Below are 16,187 nucleotides of genomic sequence, written 5' to 3'. Positions count from 1 at the left end.
GATACAATTTCTTGGAAATTATTTTCTACAATTTATAATATTAATATTAATTAATTTTCTAATGAGCTAATTTCACAAGTTGCGTAGGCGGTATTTAAAAATATCCGAAGCCAGGATGTTACATAATACTTATGATGTCATAATGCCTACTACAGTAATCCTATGACGGTAGTACGCTATATCAATTGTTATAATATCAGATTCTGATATTTATATCCATTCTATGACACGCATAGTAGAAAGAAAAACAGTTAAAATCATGTAAATGGAAATATATAAAATCCAGTATGTAGATAGATAAATATTTACTGCAGTGTTATTGTTGAATTTATTAGACTGTATTTCAGACTACCGTATTCTTAAAATGTAATGACACAAAATGATAAAAAAAATTATGGTTAAAATTTCATCAATTGATGCAATATAAAAAATGTACCTAAACCTATTATATTATTGTTGTTATTTTTATTAGGTCAGTAAACTATCAATTAACAATAGAATGTTTTTGGGCATTTTCAATTTCAATTTCCAATTTTCCTAAAATTCTGATTTTCACATAATACAGTTTTTCAAAGAATTTTATGAGAGAATAGGCTTTTGATGAGTTTATGGGTTTAAAGGGCTTGTTTTGGACATTTATTACCACTATAATATAACTTCTAGTCTACAAAATCTAACCACCTGATTCTCTGCTGTATCTGCACATGGCATTATATGCCAGTATCACAGGCAAATGCTATAATACAGGCCCACTCTATTATAGCATTTGCCACCTATGTGTTACGGCCTGTGATACAGCCACTCACAATAGTTAATTTTTTTTCTTGTGCTATTTTTGTACTTTTTGTATTCCATTGAAATGAATGTTCTTTCAGTCTTGTTGACAAACACCATTGAAGTGTCACTGTAATCAAATATATTATTTTTATTAGTACATCAAAATAATCTTACATTGATATTGAAGTTTCAAGATTTATCGAGCTTGAGAAATTCCAAAAGAACACTTTTCTTTGAAAAAATGATCACATTGCAGCCTAATTTTACTCAAATCTAAACTGAAACTAAAGAGATTACTGTATTTAAATGTCCGCGCCATTCAATGACCTAATGTAAGGTCAATTTTAAACTGTGTTTGTGTTGTTTTTGAATCATTAAAAAAATATCTACGATTTCAAAGTCCTTATTTTTTCTTTATCTTCCTAGAAATATTCAATTTAATGTTTAATACCCTTCATTTTTTAACTACCGGTACTGAATCTTTTATTATTTTCTTAATCGCAGGAATGAGTACACACACACAGTATCATAGACCCCAACCGATTCCAATCATTGAAAACCATTTCAAAGTTTTTTGCTGCAACAGTGCAATGCAACAATGATCTTAATTTGAATTTCTAGAAGGGCATAGGTTATTTGAAATTTGTCCCACTGTTTCTACCGCCAACGAAATAGAGATAATTTATTCACACAGTATTTAACTGGTTATTTTCTGGCACTGGTGCAATTATTATTTACACATAAATCATTTTAGAATGATTAATGCATACAACGTGATCCCTTCTTCTCCTATGAGAACCCTTCCACCTTTCGTTTGAGATAGATTGACCTCCGTCTCTTTTATTTAGGTCACCGAAGTAGTATCAGACTATTCGGATCACCCTTAGCCTTTACCTAGAAAAAGGAAACAGAACAAAAATTAGATAAAACATAGTTTCCATGGAAAGGAACTTATTTTAAATATTGCTTTTGGAAATTGAAATCGCCAATTAAAATAAAATTCTTAGAAATATAAATGCGCATATAAATGCTTTAAATAAATTTAATAAACAAACACTTTATTGACACGGTTGGCCTTTCATAGCTGCCAAGAAATGTCGCATCAAGAACGTGACCCAATGTTAATGTATTTTGTACAATACTAAAACAAGTTAAACATTTTATATATATTATATTGATTATTTCTTCTTTGAATAAGAAAATAAAGATAAACAATGTATTGCAATAGCAATAGTTGACTTGTGATTATTTTAACAATCATTGAGTTATATGTCTTTAAGCAAAATAATAAATTATTAATTATTGTGTAAATTTGATGACAAAAGTGAATAAGTTTATTAAAACTACAAAATGGCCTATTGATTTTATCTTTCATGTTTCGGGGGACAAATACACATGTAGATCTGAAAGACTTTGGAAATTATTTCAATCAAAGAAATAATATCATTTGTCGGAACACTTCACTAAATCTATCATAATTTATATTGAGATATGGTTTCCTAACTACACTCTCTGAGGTCGTTAACACGATTGTTGATTGACAGGCCAACAATTTGATGGCCTGCCAAGCTGAATCCAAAATTAGTAATCTTGACAGTTCTCACACAAGTTTGAACCAGTTGTATTCGTTAAGCTTTGCGTTTCTTTTTGCACACCGTCTTTTTGAAATAAAGTAGAAATCTGGCTAGCCACTAGGCGATGTGCTAGTATAGCTTTCAACAATCAGCTCTACTAGAACTACTTTCAAACTTGTTAATTGTATAAACTCAATAATATGGGCTAGAAATGGACTAGCAACGGGCATATGGTTAACAATGGGGTATGTGGACTAACAATAGGGCATATAGGCTGGCAATGGGGCATATGGGCTAGCAATGGAGCATATGGGCTAACAAAGGATGGGGCATGGGCTATCAATGGATGGGGCATATGGGCTAGCAATGGGGCATATAGGGTAGAAAAAAGGGCATATAGGGTAGAAAAAAGGGCATATTGGCTAGCAATGGGGCATTCGGGCTAGCAATGGGGCATTCGGGCTAGCAATGGGGCATTCGGGCTAGCAATGGAACATACCGGCTTGCAGCGGGGCATACAGTATAGGCTAGAAATAGGGCATATAGCTAGCAATTGGAAATATGGGCTAGCGGGTATTGAAGACAAAAAGAGACGAAGCTGCGGCATTTGTGACTACTGCATCAATTACTATGTACTATTGCACGCCGTGTGACCCCCAATCAAATGACAGGAATTTATTTAGGTGTTAAATGTTATCATATGTGTATATAAACTCCTTTATGCTTCAGGTTGTTGACAGTTAATTCATAGGCTAGGGACTGTGTACGGTTTATTTTAAGTGATCCAAATGACAGAAAGCATTTTAAAAGTTTTCATATTTGTCTTAAGGGACTTGTTCTAATATTGTATTATTAGAATTTGATACACAATGTTACTGAATTGTTCAACTTTGATTCTTCTATCTGATATCCATCGATGATCAAACTATAGCTATATCTATTGGTTTGGGTGAATGCCAATACAACGGTTATGAAGCATGCTCTCATTCATAGCATAGATCATTGATTTTTATAGTGAGTTTTAACATACTTTAAACTTTAGCCTAGAGACAGAAGACTATAGGGGGGTAGATTTATATTGCTCGTAGATACCTTTGAATAACCTTAGCCTATACTTTACTGTCATTATTAAAGAAAAATATTTTTTGAATAGTTTTTGTTACATCTTGATAAAATATTTAACATTTTAACAGAGTTTTATTGAATAAGGAATCTGCCAAAATTATTCATTATTCTACTGCAGTTACGGCAGTCACTACATTTTCAGTGACTACATTATCTCTTAAGTTTCTATACTGTTCACAAACCAAACATTATTTCAGAAAAAATATAGTTACTGCAGTAATAGCAACCGTTTTGAATTATGTTTAATTTAGGGATCATGTCACAATGATTGTACTCTAGTTTACTACAGAAATAATAACAATAAGATTTATACAGCGCACATATCCACAAAAGTGGTCAAGGCGCTTGTGAAAACCATGAAACAAATTAACTTTAAAACCTAAATACTACTGATAATTTTTGACAAAAACCGAAATAAAAACCAATCTACATTATTTAATGCAATTTAACATGATTTTAGTTTGTTTCAATCTAAGCTTATGAAGCTTTCACTGCAATAAACAATGTGTATAAATAGCAAGCATTTCAATAAGACCTTTTGCTATGCTATGGTTAAACATGGAGGAATTCCATGGGTTAAAGAGTAAACAAATGTAGCTACTGCAGTAGAATAATTACAGCAATATCTTAAAATAGCTGAATATATCATATGTTCACCTGTTAAAAATTATTTTTAATTTACAAACAGAAGAACTTGCTCTAATACGTTATTGATTACAACGATAACCGTTATGAAGTATTTTTAGCTGATGGAACTTTTGAAATTCATTGCAAGTTTGTGATAACATTCTGCTTGCTAATCCCTGGGAATACCAGAAATAGTACTGTTAACCAAACTTTTGTTATATTTTAAGAGAAAACTATTTCACTTTCGATGTATGTACATTGTTGTTGCCTAAGATAAAAGTTAAATGATAACGTTCAGGTAAAAATCTTTTAAAAGTTTTGTTTTAGCAATATTGCTATCAAACTGAATTTTGAGACTATATAGTTTTGTGCTGTATTTTTTGCTATGCAGTATACAGGTATAACACTAAGGTAGTTTTGTATAGCTTTTTGCATGCTACTTTGGCAATATTCCATGTACATTCTATAGTATATGATGAGAATATTGTATTATTGCTGTATAATAATGTGGATTCAAGGCCTACATCGCCACCCCCCCCCCCCTCTCCCCATTTCATTACTAATTATAAATCCTGGATCTATCTGAAAGAATTATAATGCTATTATATTATCTATTATTTCTAGAAAATGTAACTGTATTTTGTTTTTATTTGAGAAATAAAATTGATTGATTGAAAAAAAAAAAAAAAAAATTTCATTGAAGTTGGAACCATGTTTATGCTTCCACATATAAACCATTCCTGTTACTCCTAGGTGACGTTTACCCTCACACGACAACCCCTATTGAAGCGCTTATTTAACCCTATTTTATTAAGAAAATTAGTCTGACAGACATCTCCTCATTTCGTAATGTGGATAATATTAGAGATGGTTATTACCACTAATGACCTAATCTGATTGGTCATTGACCTCAAGAAAATATTCTATACCTTATATCTTATAATTAATTAGGAAGGAAATTAATTAAGCATAATACTTAAAGAATTTAGTCATTTGCTCACACTCTCTGCTATTTATAATAAAACTGAATGCTTGCTAGATTTAATTGTTATAGTATCATAGTATGTACTGTAGTGGATAGCGCAGATCTATCTAGAGATTTATCCTTAAAAAATGTTAGTTATTCAATTCTAATGTAAAAATGAAGTATAATTTCTACTGTAATAAGTACTACCCTCCCTACATTAAGCTTTGTCTCTGTTATGAAGCAAATTAATCCAACAAAAATATTTCATAATTATAGAATATTAATAGTATTTTTTTTTATTTATTTTATTTATTTTTTTTTTGAGTACTTGACTGTACAATTATTATACTGACGCAAACAAAACACACCTAAATAAATTCCATTCATTTAATTGGACTATTGTGGGTCACATTGCATGCAATAGTATGTACTATTGAGTCTATAAAACTGTTGATTTATAATATTTCTGATGCAAAGCTATATCGTAGTTAAACAATTATTAAGATTTTATTATTTAAAGATATACAGTATTGTACCCATAAAAAATATATGTTTTTTTAATATGCCATTTTAATGTCACATAGTTAATGTCATTAAAACAATACAGTATGGCTTATTCAAAATCTGATTTTATTAATCTTTCTTTTTCATGTTTCTGGAGGACAATCTTTAATTATTAAAAAGTAAATAGGGCCTACAGGTTCATAAATAAATACAATTTTCATAAATAAATTGCACATTGCAATAAAATGATTGAATTTGAATGATACTCATTTAGGAAGAGTTGACTCATAGAATTGTTGTTGTTGTGACTGAACTAATCAACTGGGGACTATTATCAAAATGTAATGCATTTGTTGGAGCACTTAAACGAATACTTTCTCAGGGGTCCATTCAAATAATATGTCATCTAATAGGTCAACTAGTTTACCTCATCCAGGCACCGCTTTATAATTGTGTTTGATGATGTTTTTAGGCATGAAATTCTGTTTCAATACATGTATTAATAGATAAAGATGTATTTCAGAAATTACAAATTAAGTGAGTGCTAGCTACTCTAGCAGATCTGTTGGCATAATGTTTCTCAAACAAACTATATAATGGTAGTGAGTGAAAATAGAGGAACAATTAACACACACAGACACATACAGGGTGAAAACATAACCTCCTTGGCGAGATAATAAAAGTATGGTGCGTGTTTTAATTATAGTACAGTAGGAGTAGGATATTAGAAACAATTATTGTTAAAGCTCTGTCTACACTATCACTGATCAGAATTTATGTGACAACAACATGTGATAAGCTCATACGGTATACAGTATGGACATATCACTATTATATTTGGGCAAATCACTATCATTATTTGAGCAAATCAGGCTTGTTTTGTCAAACTAGTTTGATAGTGTAGATAAAGCTTTACAGTATTGTATAATTAATAAGAATACTCTACAACGCAAGTAATATACATTTTGTTGAATTTAAAACATTTGTGGCAATCTATTTTTAAACAAATATCAAAACGAATGCACATGATGCAATTTCTTTTTTTAATTAATTGAATTTGACGACAGAGCACACCTGCTTTAGGTGAATATTTTTATCTTTACTGCTGTCAGATTTGTGAAGAACCATTTTAAAATAATCAAAATCTCGTTTGCAATGATTGATACAACAACTTTAATTTAAAGAGTAGTTTTATATTTCAAGTAATACCATTAAAGACCAATATGCAACTATAATTATAATTCTTTCTAGGGACTATGTCATAATTATTCTCAACTACTGCAGTAGCTATTTTTGTTTACTCTTTAAATTGTATATGCATTATCATGTTTGATGTAGGATCCTACACACTTGTTTATTGTATTGACTGTCTTATAGACCTATTTAATTGTTATTGCAGTAAAACATGTAGTTACTGCAGTATTAACTGCAGTAGAATAATTTTGACCATACTTGATCGATAAATGCCAAGTGTATAAAATAATGACTATACTAGTATTGCCTATAATAACAGCTGTTCTTTATAGGTTTACATAAGAACACAGGTATATACGGTATCTAGACTTATATTGTACTACTGTATCTTTCGCACTGGGCTATTGAGATTCAAACTTTTTGTTGCTATTATTATAAAGCTCTGTTCCCACCAGATTTTGTGTTTGTGACAGAATAAAATGTGATGATGCTTTTAATCTTGACATATATTTATCAAATATGCAATTGATTAAACCACAATTCAACTTCAAAGTAAACCGCTTAGAGTGTGTGTCACCACCTCTCCTCAACATCTTAATCAAGTCTTAAACTTCCCAAAACCAAATCACCCTTGAGCCAGACCGAAAAGTTTCTGTAGTCTTAATTACCATTCACTGAAAACAAAAAAATTTAAATATTTTGTTACTTTTATGTTTTATGTTTTTATTGACTTATAATTAATAAAATATTTTTTTTTTAGTTGTAGATACTACGATATCAGGCTCACAACGAGACACCAACTCTCATTACAGAATGCATATGAAAGGTATACTATTTTTGTTTTTAATAAACTTAAATTTACAAATGCTATATTACAGATATATTGTAATTAATACTAATATTGTATTAATGATAAATGAAAGATACCAACCGAGACAAATATGAAAACACAATAGGACTTAATTAATTTCTGTTGATTCAAAAATCTAAAGACAATATCAAGCGATAGGAGATTAATAATTTATGTTGGTGGGTTGTATGCACCTGTTACTTGTTATGTGATCACATAACTATTATAAAAACATTTTCATTTTTTAATGTATTTATGATTTTGCACAGATTCTCTATTTTTGCTATAGATTCTTCACTGTATGTCTGAAATAAAGAAGAAAAGTAAAACATCAATACCAGATTCACACACATACACACACTATTATCAAATGTTATTGAAACAAATTTCACATCGGTATTCAAATGTGTGAAAGCCTTTATGTGTCAAAAAAGTCGTCTTTACAGGTGTAAACGTACCATATGGTATTTTTATATGGTATTTTTTGGCAGCAGAAATGGTGCTCGCAAAAATATACCGTATTTTGCTCCACCAAATAAAATATGGTATTTATAAATTGATACCATATTTTGTGTACCCTTCCCTGCTGCCAATACCATATATTTAGATTTTTACACATGTCTATAGTCAACGATAGTAAAGAACAACATCACAACATTTGCAATTAATCTGTTCAGGAAACAGAGATTTCGGGAAAATTAAAAACAAACAAGACAGCCAGATTTAGAAAAATAAATTAATAGCAAAATTTAAAGGAGATTACGGATGTGAGGACTTGTCGTTAAAACAAACAATAAAAAAACAAAAAGAGAATGTGAAAGTGGAGGCTACAACATCGCTAACAACAAATTCTGATTTGGGCAAAGAAGGAATAATTTGTCCCTATTTTGGGGGATTGAAAGGCAGGTTGGGTAAAAAAGATAATTTATAACACAAGATAATGCTTCTATTAAGAAACGGGGGACTCAAAATACTGAATGAAATATACCGTATTTTGAGGATGCAGCAGAAACAGGTCCTAATGTAACATTATTGTATGTGCTTAATTTTGTATTATCTTTTTACACTGTGATTATAAAACATTACACCATGACATCTTGTGAAACTTGGTAAGATTATACAGGGAGATATCAAAAATAATTTGTTGCATTTTAATTAATGTCAAAATTATTCTACTGTAGTATATTACATGTTGTGTTTCAATGTAGAAGACAGCCACTGCAATAAACACACTGTATGATTGATACTCAAAACATGCTTGATAATTACAGTAACTGCAGTAGAATAATTCTGAGATGGTCTCATAAGGTATCAAATATATTTTTCTGTGTCGTTTCCTTGCTGGTGAATGGTGTCAACATTGTACAGTACAGTAAACTTAAATAAATTGGGGTCTAATAAGTCCACCAAACACACAATTGGGTCAAGTTTTAACCTAATACATTTTACTATGGCTTTGTATCCTGCATTATTGTGTGGTTGTATCTGAGTGGGAGTTAGACCTCCCAACATAATGCAGGCTGTCTTTTGATGATGTCATACCAGTGTTCATACATTAAAACCAGCATGTAGTTCTTTACAGTTCAGTAGATCTCTCCTAACTAACCTTCATTCATTCATAGGGTGTCTAATTAACCAGGTACCAGGTATTGGTTAATGAACTTTGACCTTGACCTTCAGTGACACAGCCATAGAAGATCAATGCGATTACCACTGAAAAGATGAACATAACATTGGACTTTTAAATATATAAAAACTATTTAAATATTTTTTATCAAATTTGTGTTTGAACTTCATAAAAATGGAGCTTATCTTGTTCAATAAACTTCTGTATAATTAAATGGAATATATTGGTGGTTTATTCTTTTATCTTGAATTGTCTGGAATTCTACAGTTCTGGGTTCATTTGAGGACCTAGATTACATAATACCAATAAAAGTGTATTGTATCAGTGCGTCTATATTGTTGGTACATTTACTTTTTTGTCAGTTTTGTTAAAGCAAAAAATGTCCTGTACAACCCTTTTTAAAAGGAGACTTATATTTCACGATGCTCGTTCTGCTTTTTTACCGCTGATGAAAAATAAGAGAGGGTATTATCAAGTTGCAAAAATTTATATTTTATAATGAACAATAGACAAATTAAAAAGGTTTTAAAAATGTCAAAACAACTATATATCTAGTCCTATAATTGTTCAGCATTGTCTGAAACAATAGCCAAACGTGTGTGGGTGTTTACAACCATGGCCAAGTTAAGGTGGTTCTACTATACATTGTTGTCAACAAGGAGGAGGAAAGCCACCCCCTTCATTCGGATCTTCTTCGCTGCCACATTGGTAGAAGTGGTAGACTGAGGCCGGTGTTGGCGCGGACGGGTCGATACTCAAATTCATTTCTCCCAGCTGGGATTTAAAAATTTAACGATGACTTTAAGAGGTAACTACAATAATTTTGATAATAACAATAATAATAATATAATATATAATTAATAATGAAATATAAGACACTTTTTAAACCGTTTTGTAATGATCTGTATTTTTAACTTAAATATTTTTGAGCTGTAATTTTATGATGTACTATTTTAATCATTGTGTATTTTTATATTGTTATTCTACATTTTATACTTTATTTTTATACGATATTTTTATACGATATTTTTATGTGATAAGTGAGCAAATGCAATTTCCAGTTTAGGTTGGACAATAAAAATTATCTGTATCTGTATCTGAAGTTGACATTTGAAAACCACGTCATAGAATCGAGAACTCCTTTAAATTAAAAAAGCAATGATGACGTCATTTTAAACGCATGATTTAAGAATAGATACTTCACAGTTTAGCAGCGTAAACATACCTGTAAACACACTAGGCATGTTAAGCCTTTAGGTTGAGGTGTTTGGCTGTTTCGTGGATTATCTTATTTCTGGATTATAGTAGTAGGCCCTAGCGTTGTACTAGATGTGTGAAGTAATTGTAAAGGTAATCAATATTTTCTAGAAATAAAACTTTAACAACAAAACAAAGAAAATAAATGATTTTTAAATAATATCTAACAAATTTCTATTCATACTTTTAAAAAAGATATAGTTATTAGTATATTATAAAATCTATTTTTTATTTTTATTTGCAACATCAGGTAAAATTAGGGACCATGTCAACAAAATGTCTACTGCTACTACTGTACAACATCCTGTATATTTTATTCTGCTTTTAATGTACTGTACAGTATGATGGTAGTTTCAATGTATACTAATGAAAGTCACTGCAGTAATTACAAGAATGTGTATGATTACCCATAAAAAAGCTTACTAATGCTTGTAAATAACAAATTAAGTTACTGCAGTAACTGCAGTAGAATAATTTTGACATGATCCCTTAGTATTATTTAATCAGTCTATCCAAAAATAGTATAAACTAATCAACTAAATTGAAAGCAGAATTTAAAACATCTGTATTTACAGCAAATATAATAAATTAATATCAGCATTTTTCAAATTAAAAATATCAGTACTTGCCAAAATAACAATTCTTATTATACTTATATGTTACATTTTTAGAATGTGGATAATTAATAGCAAATTTCAAAATTTATGTGTTGATTTCTGTGCCAAGTACATGAAATAAAAGGAAAACTTCAAAGAATTGGACCAGAATGTTTTAAATTTAACTTTTTTAAATTCTAATATAATATGTTGCTAATCTTCCTCTATAATCTTTTAATCATAGTCTAGTATCTAGGCCACCTGTTGTTCAGTACTGGTATTTATCCTGTTATAAGCACATTCCAAAATAAGCATATATTTATATTGTCATTTTTTGTGGCATTAACATTACTTTTTTTCTTTTTTATTTCTTCTAACTTGTATTCATTGCTTAGTTTTAAACTTTACAATTCTTTCAAAATTATAATGCTGGGAAACATTTTACAATTAACTTCCAAAACCGAGAAAACATTTATAATGTTTTTTCCAAACCATTCATGGTACTGTAGTTAACAATAACAATTCTTTAAAAACCATGTCAGTAAACATACTGTATGTGTACCATCTTTTAGTTTAATAATAATAAGTCTCCTTATAAATTTTCGAATGCAATGAGTTATACATTGTTATATTTTTAATAATAATAATATTACAGTTACTATTAGTAAATTTTAGCTACTTCACTTGCAGTGGATGGATATTGTTAATGTTACAATATGCTGTAGTCATTCAATAAGTTGAAAAGGGAAAAATCTTGTATCATATTTTATTGTTGTTTGTAGTTGCCAGGTTGTTTGCTATTTTTAGCCGAATGTGGGTTGCCAGACAGGAAATGTTGTTATTGAGGTGAAATTTAATCAGTAGTTTAATCAAGTACTTCCGTTAACGAGGCTTGGGTTAAGGACAGAGTATCTCTATCATTTCTACTCCCTGTATGCAGTATCTTATGCAACATTATTGTTTTAATATCGTTCTACCTTAAAACATTCCAGTGTAATAATTCATATCATTCTAACAAGTTTTCAATGGCTGTATCTATGCATTTAGCACGGCTTTGTTAATTAGAATTTACTGAAAATTGTTACCATACCAGTCAAATGAACAAACTATTTATGTTAATTCTGAAAATGTTATGCAAATCATGTTGCTTTCGCTAACAAATTTGTTTTCCAGTGACAATTGGTTTTGTGAATGGTTTGGTTGATGGTTGATTCGAGGACGTTCCCGTTCTCTCGTGTATTCAGAATGATTTGGATTTTCCAAAAAATAGCATATGATGTTTTCAACATACACCATAATTGCATAAAACTAAATAACATGTCATTCACAATGATGTGTGAAGCTCTTACTGAAGACAATGAGGGCTTTTTTTAACAATTAAATGACATAATTAACATATTGTGTATTAATTAAACTGTAGCATTACATAGCCAGTTTCTGAATATGAAATATTAGCAGCACCGCTATGGAACAGGCTTGTGGGCATATAGGGTTAATCTTCTCATACTCATTTTTTGTTATTTATGTATTTATAGTCATATTATTATGTTCAGATGGAGATTAAATAAAAAAACAAATAAAGCATAAAATCTTCATTGTTTTTTGTACTCACCCAAAAATACAGTAAAAACAATATATTATAAAAAATTATTATTATTTTTATTATATAAAAAAAGAGAAAAGGCAACTAACTGGTGGAAGGCTCTATGTTTTTCTGTCAAGCATTAATAAATTCTTTCTTGTTTTGTAGATTCTGCAAACATTGTGATGTCACCAGAATCGCAACGGAGGGCATTGCATCTGACACCGGCGCAGCAGGCTCGGTCTGAACAAGAGCTGCAACTAGAGTTGATGGAGTTGCGGAAGCAGCAGCAGATTCAGCAGCAGATGTTGATGGAGAATTTTAAACACCAGAGTGATCGACTGGTAAAGGACTATCATAAACAACAGCAGCAAATTATTTCTGTAAGTTTCTATGTTTTTGTTCCTAAACTCTAGGACTATAACAACTTTGCTAGTGCTACACATAAATGTTAACAATGGTTAAAGAGAGTACACAGTACTGTACAAATAATGCTGTTACAGTGTAGTCAAATGGCCGAGGAGTTATTTTATTTATTCTCATTTTAGGAAAATTCATTCACTTTCCTTCTCAAAGGTGGCAATCCCATTCACAAGACAAACATATACACAAGATGCTCTACAAAACAAAGACTTATTATTAAGTCTTTGGGAGTGGAGTTGTAAATTGTCATGAGAAAAAAACCCTGACATATGACAGGACTTGAATCCAGGACCCTTAGATTGGTAGCCAAGCATCATAACCACCAAGCTCCACTCAGGTTATTAGGCAGGGTGCCGTTTACAGGACCTAAAAAGACCCAAAAATATTGCCATTGGTTCGAGGCCGACTGGTTCAGGTGGTTTCTCGGAAATGGATTATATACCGTAGGTCTAGTGTGCACTTCATTGTCCAGGGTTACCCTGGTAAACTGGTTCACAAAATTTGTGAGGGAATGTTATAAATTTTCATATTGCAAAATATTAAATCAGTGGATCTCTAAATATTTACAGAACTTATTAATATTTTATTTTAATATTAATGCTACAATATTATAAATGATGAAATACTGTATCATTTAAACCATATTTGTATGAAATTTGCATGAATATATTTCTAATAATAAGTGAATATTTTGTAATACTAAGTTTGTGGGAAAAAGATAAGGTTTTCTTTGTTTTATTTCAAATTCAACATCAATTATGTTAACAATAACAAATATTAAAAATGAAACAGCAATTTTTAAAAGTGTCATAAACATGTTAATTTTTCTACTGAGGTTACTGCAGTAAACATAAACAACAACATTCTTGAATTTGGCTTATTTATCTATAAATACATCAAAAGATATTTACAAAAAATTTAGGATAATTTTTATTGCAGATATGTATTTCAAAATATGTGATAGTTTTGGGTCTATTATTTTAATTGTATATCATTATTATATTCATATTAAAATATGTATCTTGTTTTGTTTTGATAGCAAATTCAGCAGCAGAAAATCTTAGAACAGCAACAAGCTAGATTGGAACAACAACAACGAAATCAGATGATAGCAAAGAAAGACAAACCAAGTAAGAATACCAATAAAGACCTATTACCACCACTATGCACAATAAACAATGATATCGATAAATATACATGTTAAAAAAAAGCAAAAGAATTTAGGAAAGTTTTCATCCTAAAACTATAGAGTAACCATTTTAACACGCTGAAATTAATTATTTCAAATGGTCTGTCTTATTGATCATGATCAATATCGCAACGATTTCATTGTTTTTATTGACCATGTTGTTATTTGATTTGATGTATACTTGAATAAAAACAAATTTTACAAGTTTTATAAGTTCAAGGTAGACTCGGTCCATAGGGATGTTAAATCTCTACTTTTCTACTTCACACAATTTTTTTTTAATTCAACATCTTTTAGGTAAAGATTAAATTTGAAATCCGATATTGAATTTTGTTCTCCTGAGCTTGACCTTGCGTTGCTGACATTTTGTTTGAGATAAACGATATTTAAATGTCGTGAACATGTGCACATTTCTTTCTGTCATGGTGCCAAAAATGTTCCTTTAAAAAAACAACATTTTTTAGACTTGAAAATGATTGTGTCAAGTTAAATAATGTTTAAACTGATTATAATAAGTTTGTTTGGTAAAAAGCTATTAATTTGAAAGGGTAGTGGTTGGTAGAGGTTGGCACTACTGTTGTAAAACTGTTTTTATATAGTATGGGTAAACTTTTTTCCTACGTGGATGTAGGCGTAGATGAGTTGACCAATCACAAGCAAGAGTTTGGATGATCCTTTGCATCAAGATTGGTCAAATTACTTGTGTTGTGTCAAGTTAATAATAACCTATAAGACACATCATCTATTTCATAATTCTTTTTTTTTCTTTTAGATACAAATCCATCAATTGCAGTGAAGCATAAATTAAAAGATTTTGTTTTAAATCGACAACAACAGCAAAACTTTAACCATTCCCCACCATATGGATGGTAAGATATTAGTACATAATACACCCAAACACAATATAGGCGGCTTTGAAATGCTTTGAAATACCCTATAAAAAGAAATATTTTATAGCCATTGACTAATGTCAAAATTACTGCAGTATCTACATTCTACTGCAGTATCTACATTCTACTGCAGTATCTACATTCTACTGCAGTATCTACATTCTACTGCAGTGTCTACATTCTACTGCAGTGTCTACATTCTACTGCAGTATCTACATTCTACTGCAGTATCTACATTCTACTGCAGTATCTACATTCTACTGCAGTGTCTACATTCTACTGCAGTGTCTACATTCTACTTTAGTGTCTACATTCTACTGCAGTATCTGCATTCTACTGCAGTATCTACATTCTACTGCAGTATCTACATTCTACTGCAGTATCTACATTCTACTGCAGTGTCTACATTCTACTGCAGTGTCTACATTCTACTGCAGTATCTACATTCTACTGCAGTATCTACATTCTACTGCAGTATCTACATTCTACTGCAGTGTCTACATTCTACTGCAGTATCTACATTCTACTGCAGTATCTACATTCTACTGCAGTATCTACATTCTACTGCAGTATCTACATTCTACTGCAGTGTCTACATTCTACTGCAGTGTCTACATTCTACTGCAGTATCTACATTCTACTGCAGTATCTACATTCTACTGCAGTATCTACATTCTTTAATGTAATAACATATGATTTATAGTTTGTTTAATTTTGTTTAATTTTTTGATATTTTTTATTTCTCAACTTGCCAATTACAGGATGGATATAAACTATTTTATATTTTATAATTTAATATCTATCGTGCTGATAAACTAAGTCTCATTTGAGCGTAGAGTTTAAAGAGTTAAACTAAATTGAAGAGTTACAACCCTGGCACTAGGTCAGGATTGAACCCTGGATCTTGGAATTGGAAGGAAGCACATTATCCTACAGCTCCACTAGGGAGTTAGAGCTTACACCCAAATACAAAACAAATAGTAAACACCTATGCTAGTTAGTCAA

At 30.5% G+C, this 16,187-nt stretch overlaps 1 protein-coding gene across 1 annotated transcript in view; it reads left to right on the top strand.

Moving 5' to 3' along the window:
• Positions 1-16,187, top strand: part of LOC140059593 (histone deacetylase 4-like) — a 62,140-nt gene that overhangs the window by 25,353 nt on the left and 20,600 nt on the right. Inside the window, exons 3-6 of the mRNA XM_072105562.1 lie at positions 7,529-7,594; positions 12,849-13,063; positions 14,143-14,233; positions 15,065-15,161. Coding sequence (XP_071961663.1) covers positions 7,529-7,594; positions 12,849-13,063; positions 14,143-14,233; positions 15,065-15,161 — 469 coding nt within the window. The remainder of the gene's footprint in view (positions 1-7,528; positions 7,595-12,848; positions 13,064-14,142; positions 14,234-15,064; positions 15,162-16,187) is intronic.

Source organism: Antedon mediterranea, chromosome 1 (genome assembly GCF_964355755.1).
Source record: "Antedon mediterranea chromosome 1, ecAntMedi1.1, whole genome shotgun sequence".
In the NCBI taxonomy this organism is placed as follows: Eukaryota; Metazoa; Echinodermata; class Crinoidea; order Comatulida; family Antedonidae; genus Antedon; species Antedon mediterranea.
The sequence above is the reverse complement of the archived record's forward strand: the minus strand, read 5'-3'. Positions and strand labels throughout refer to the sequence as shown.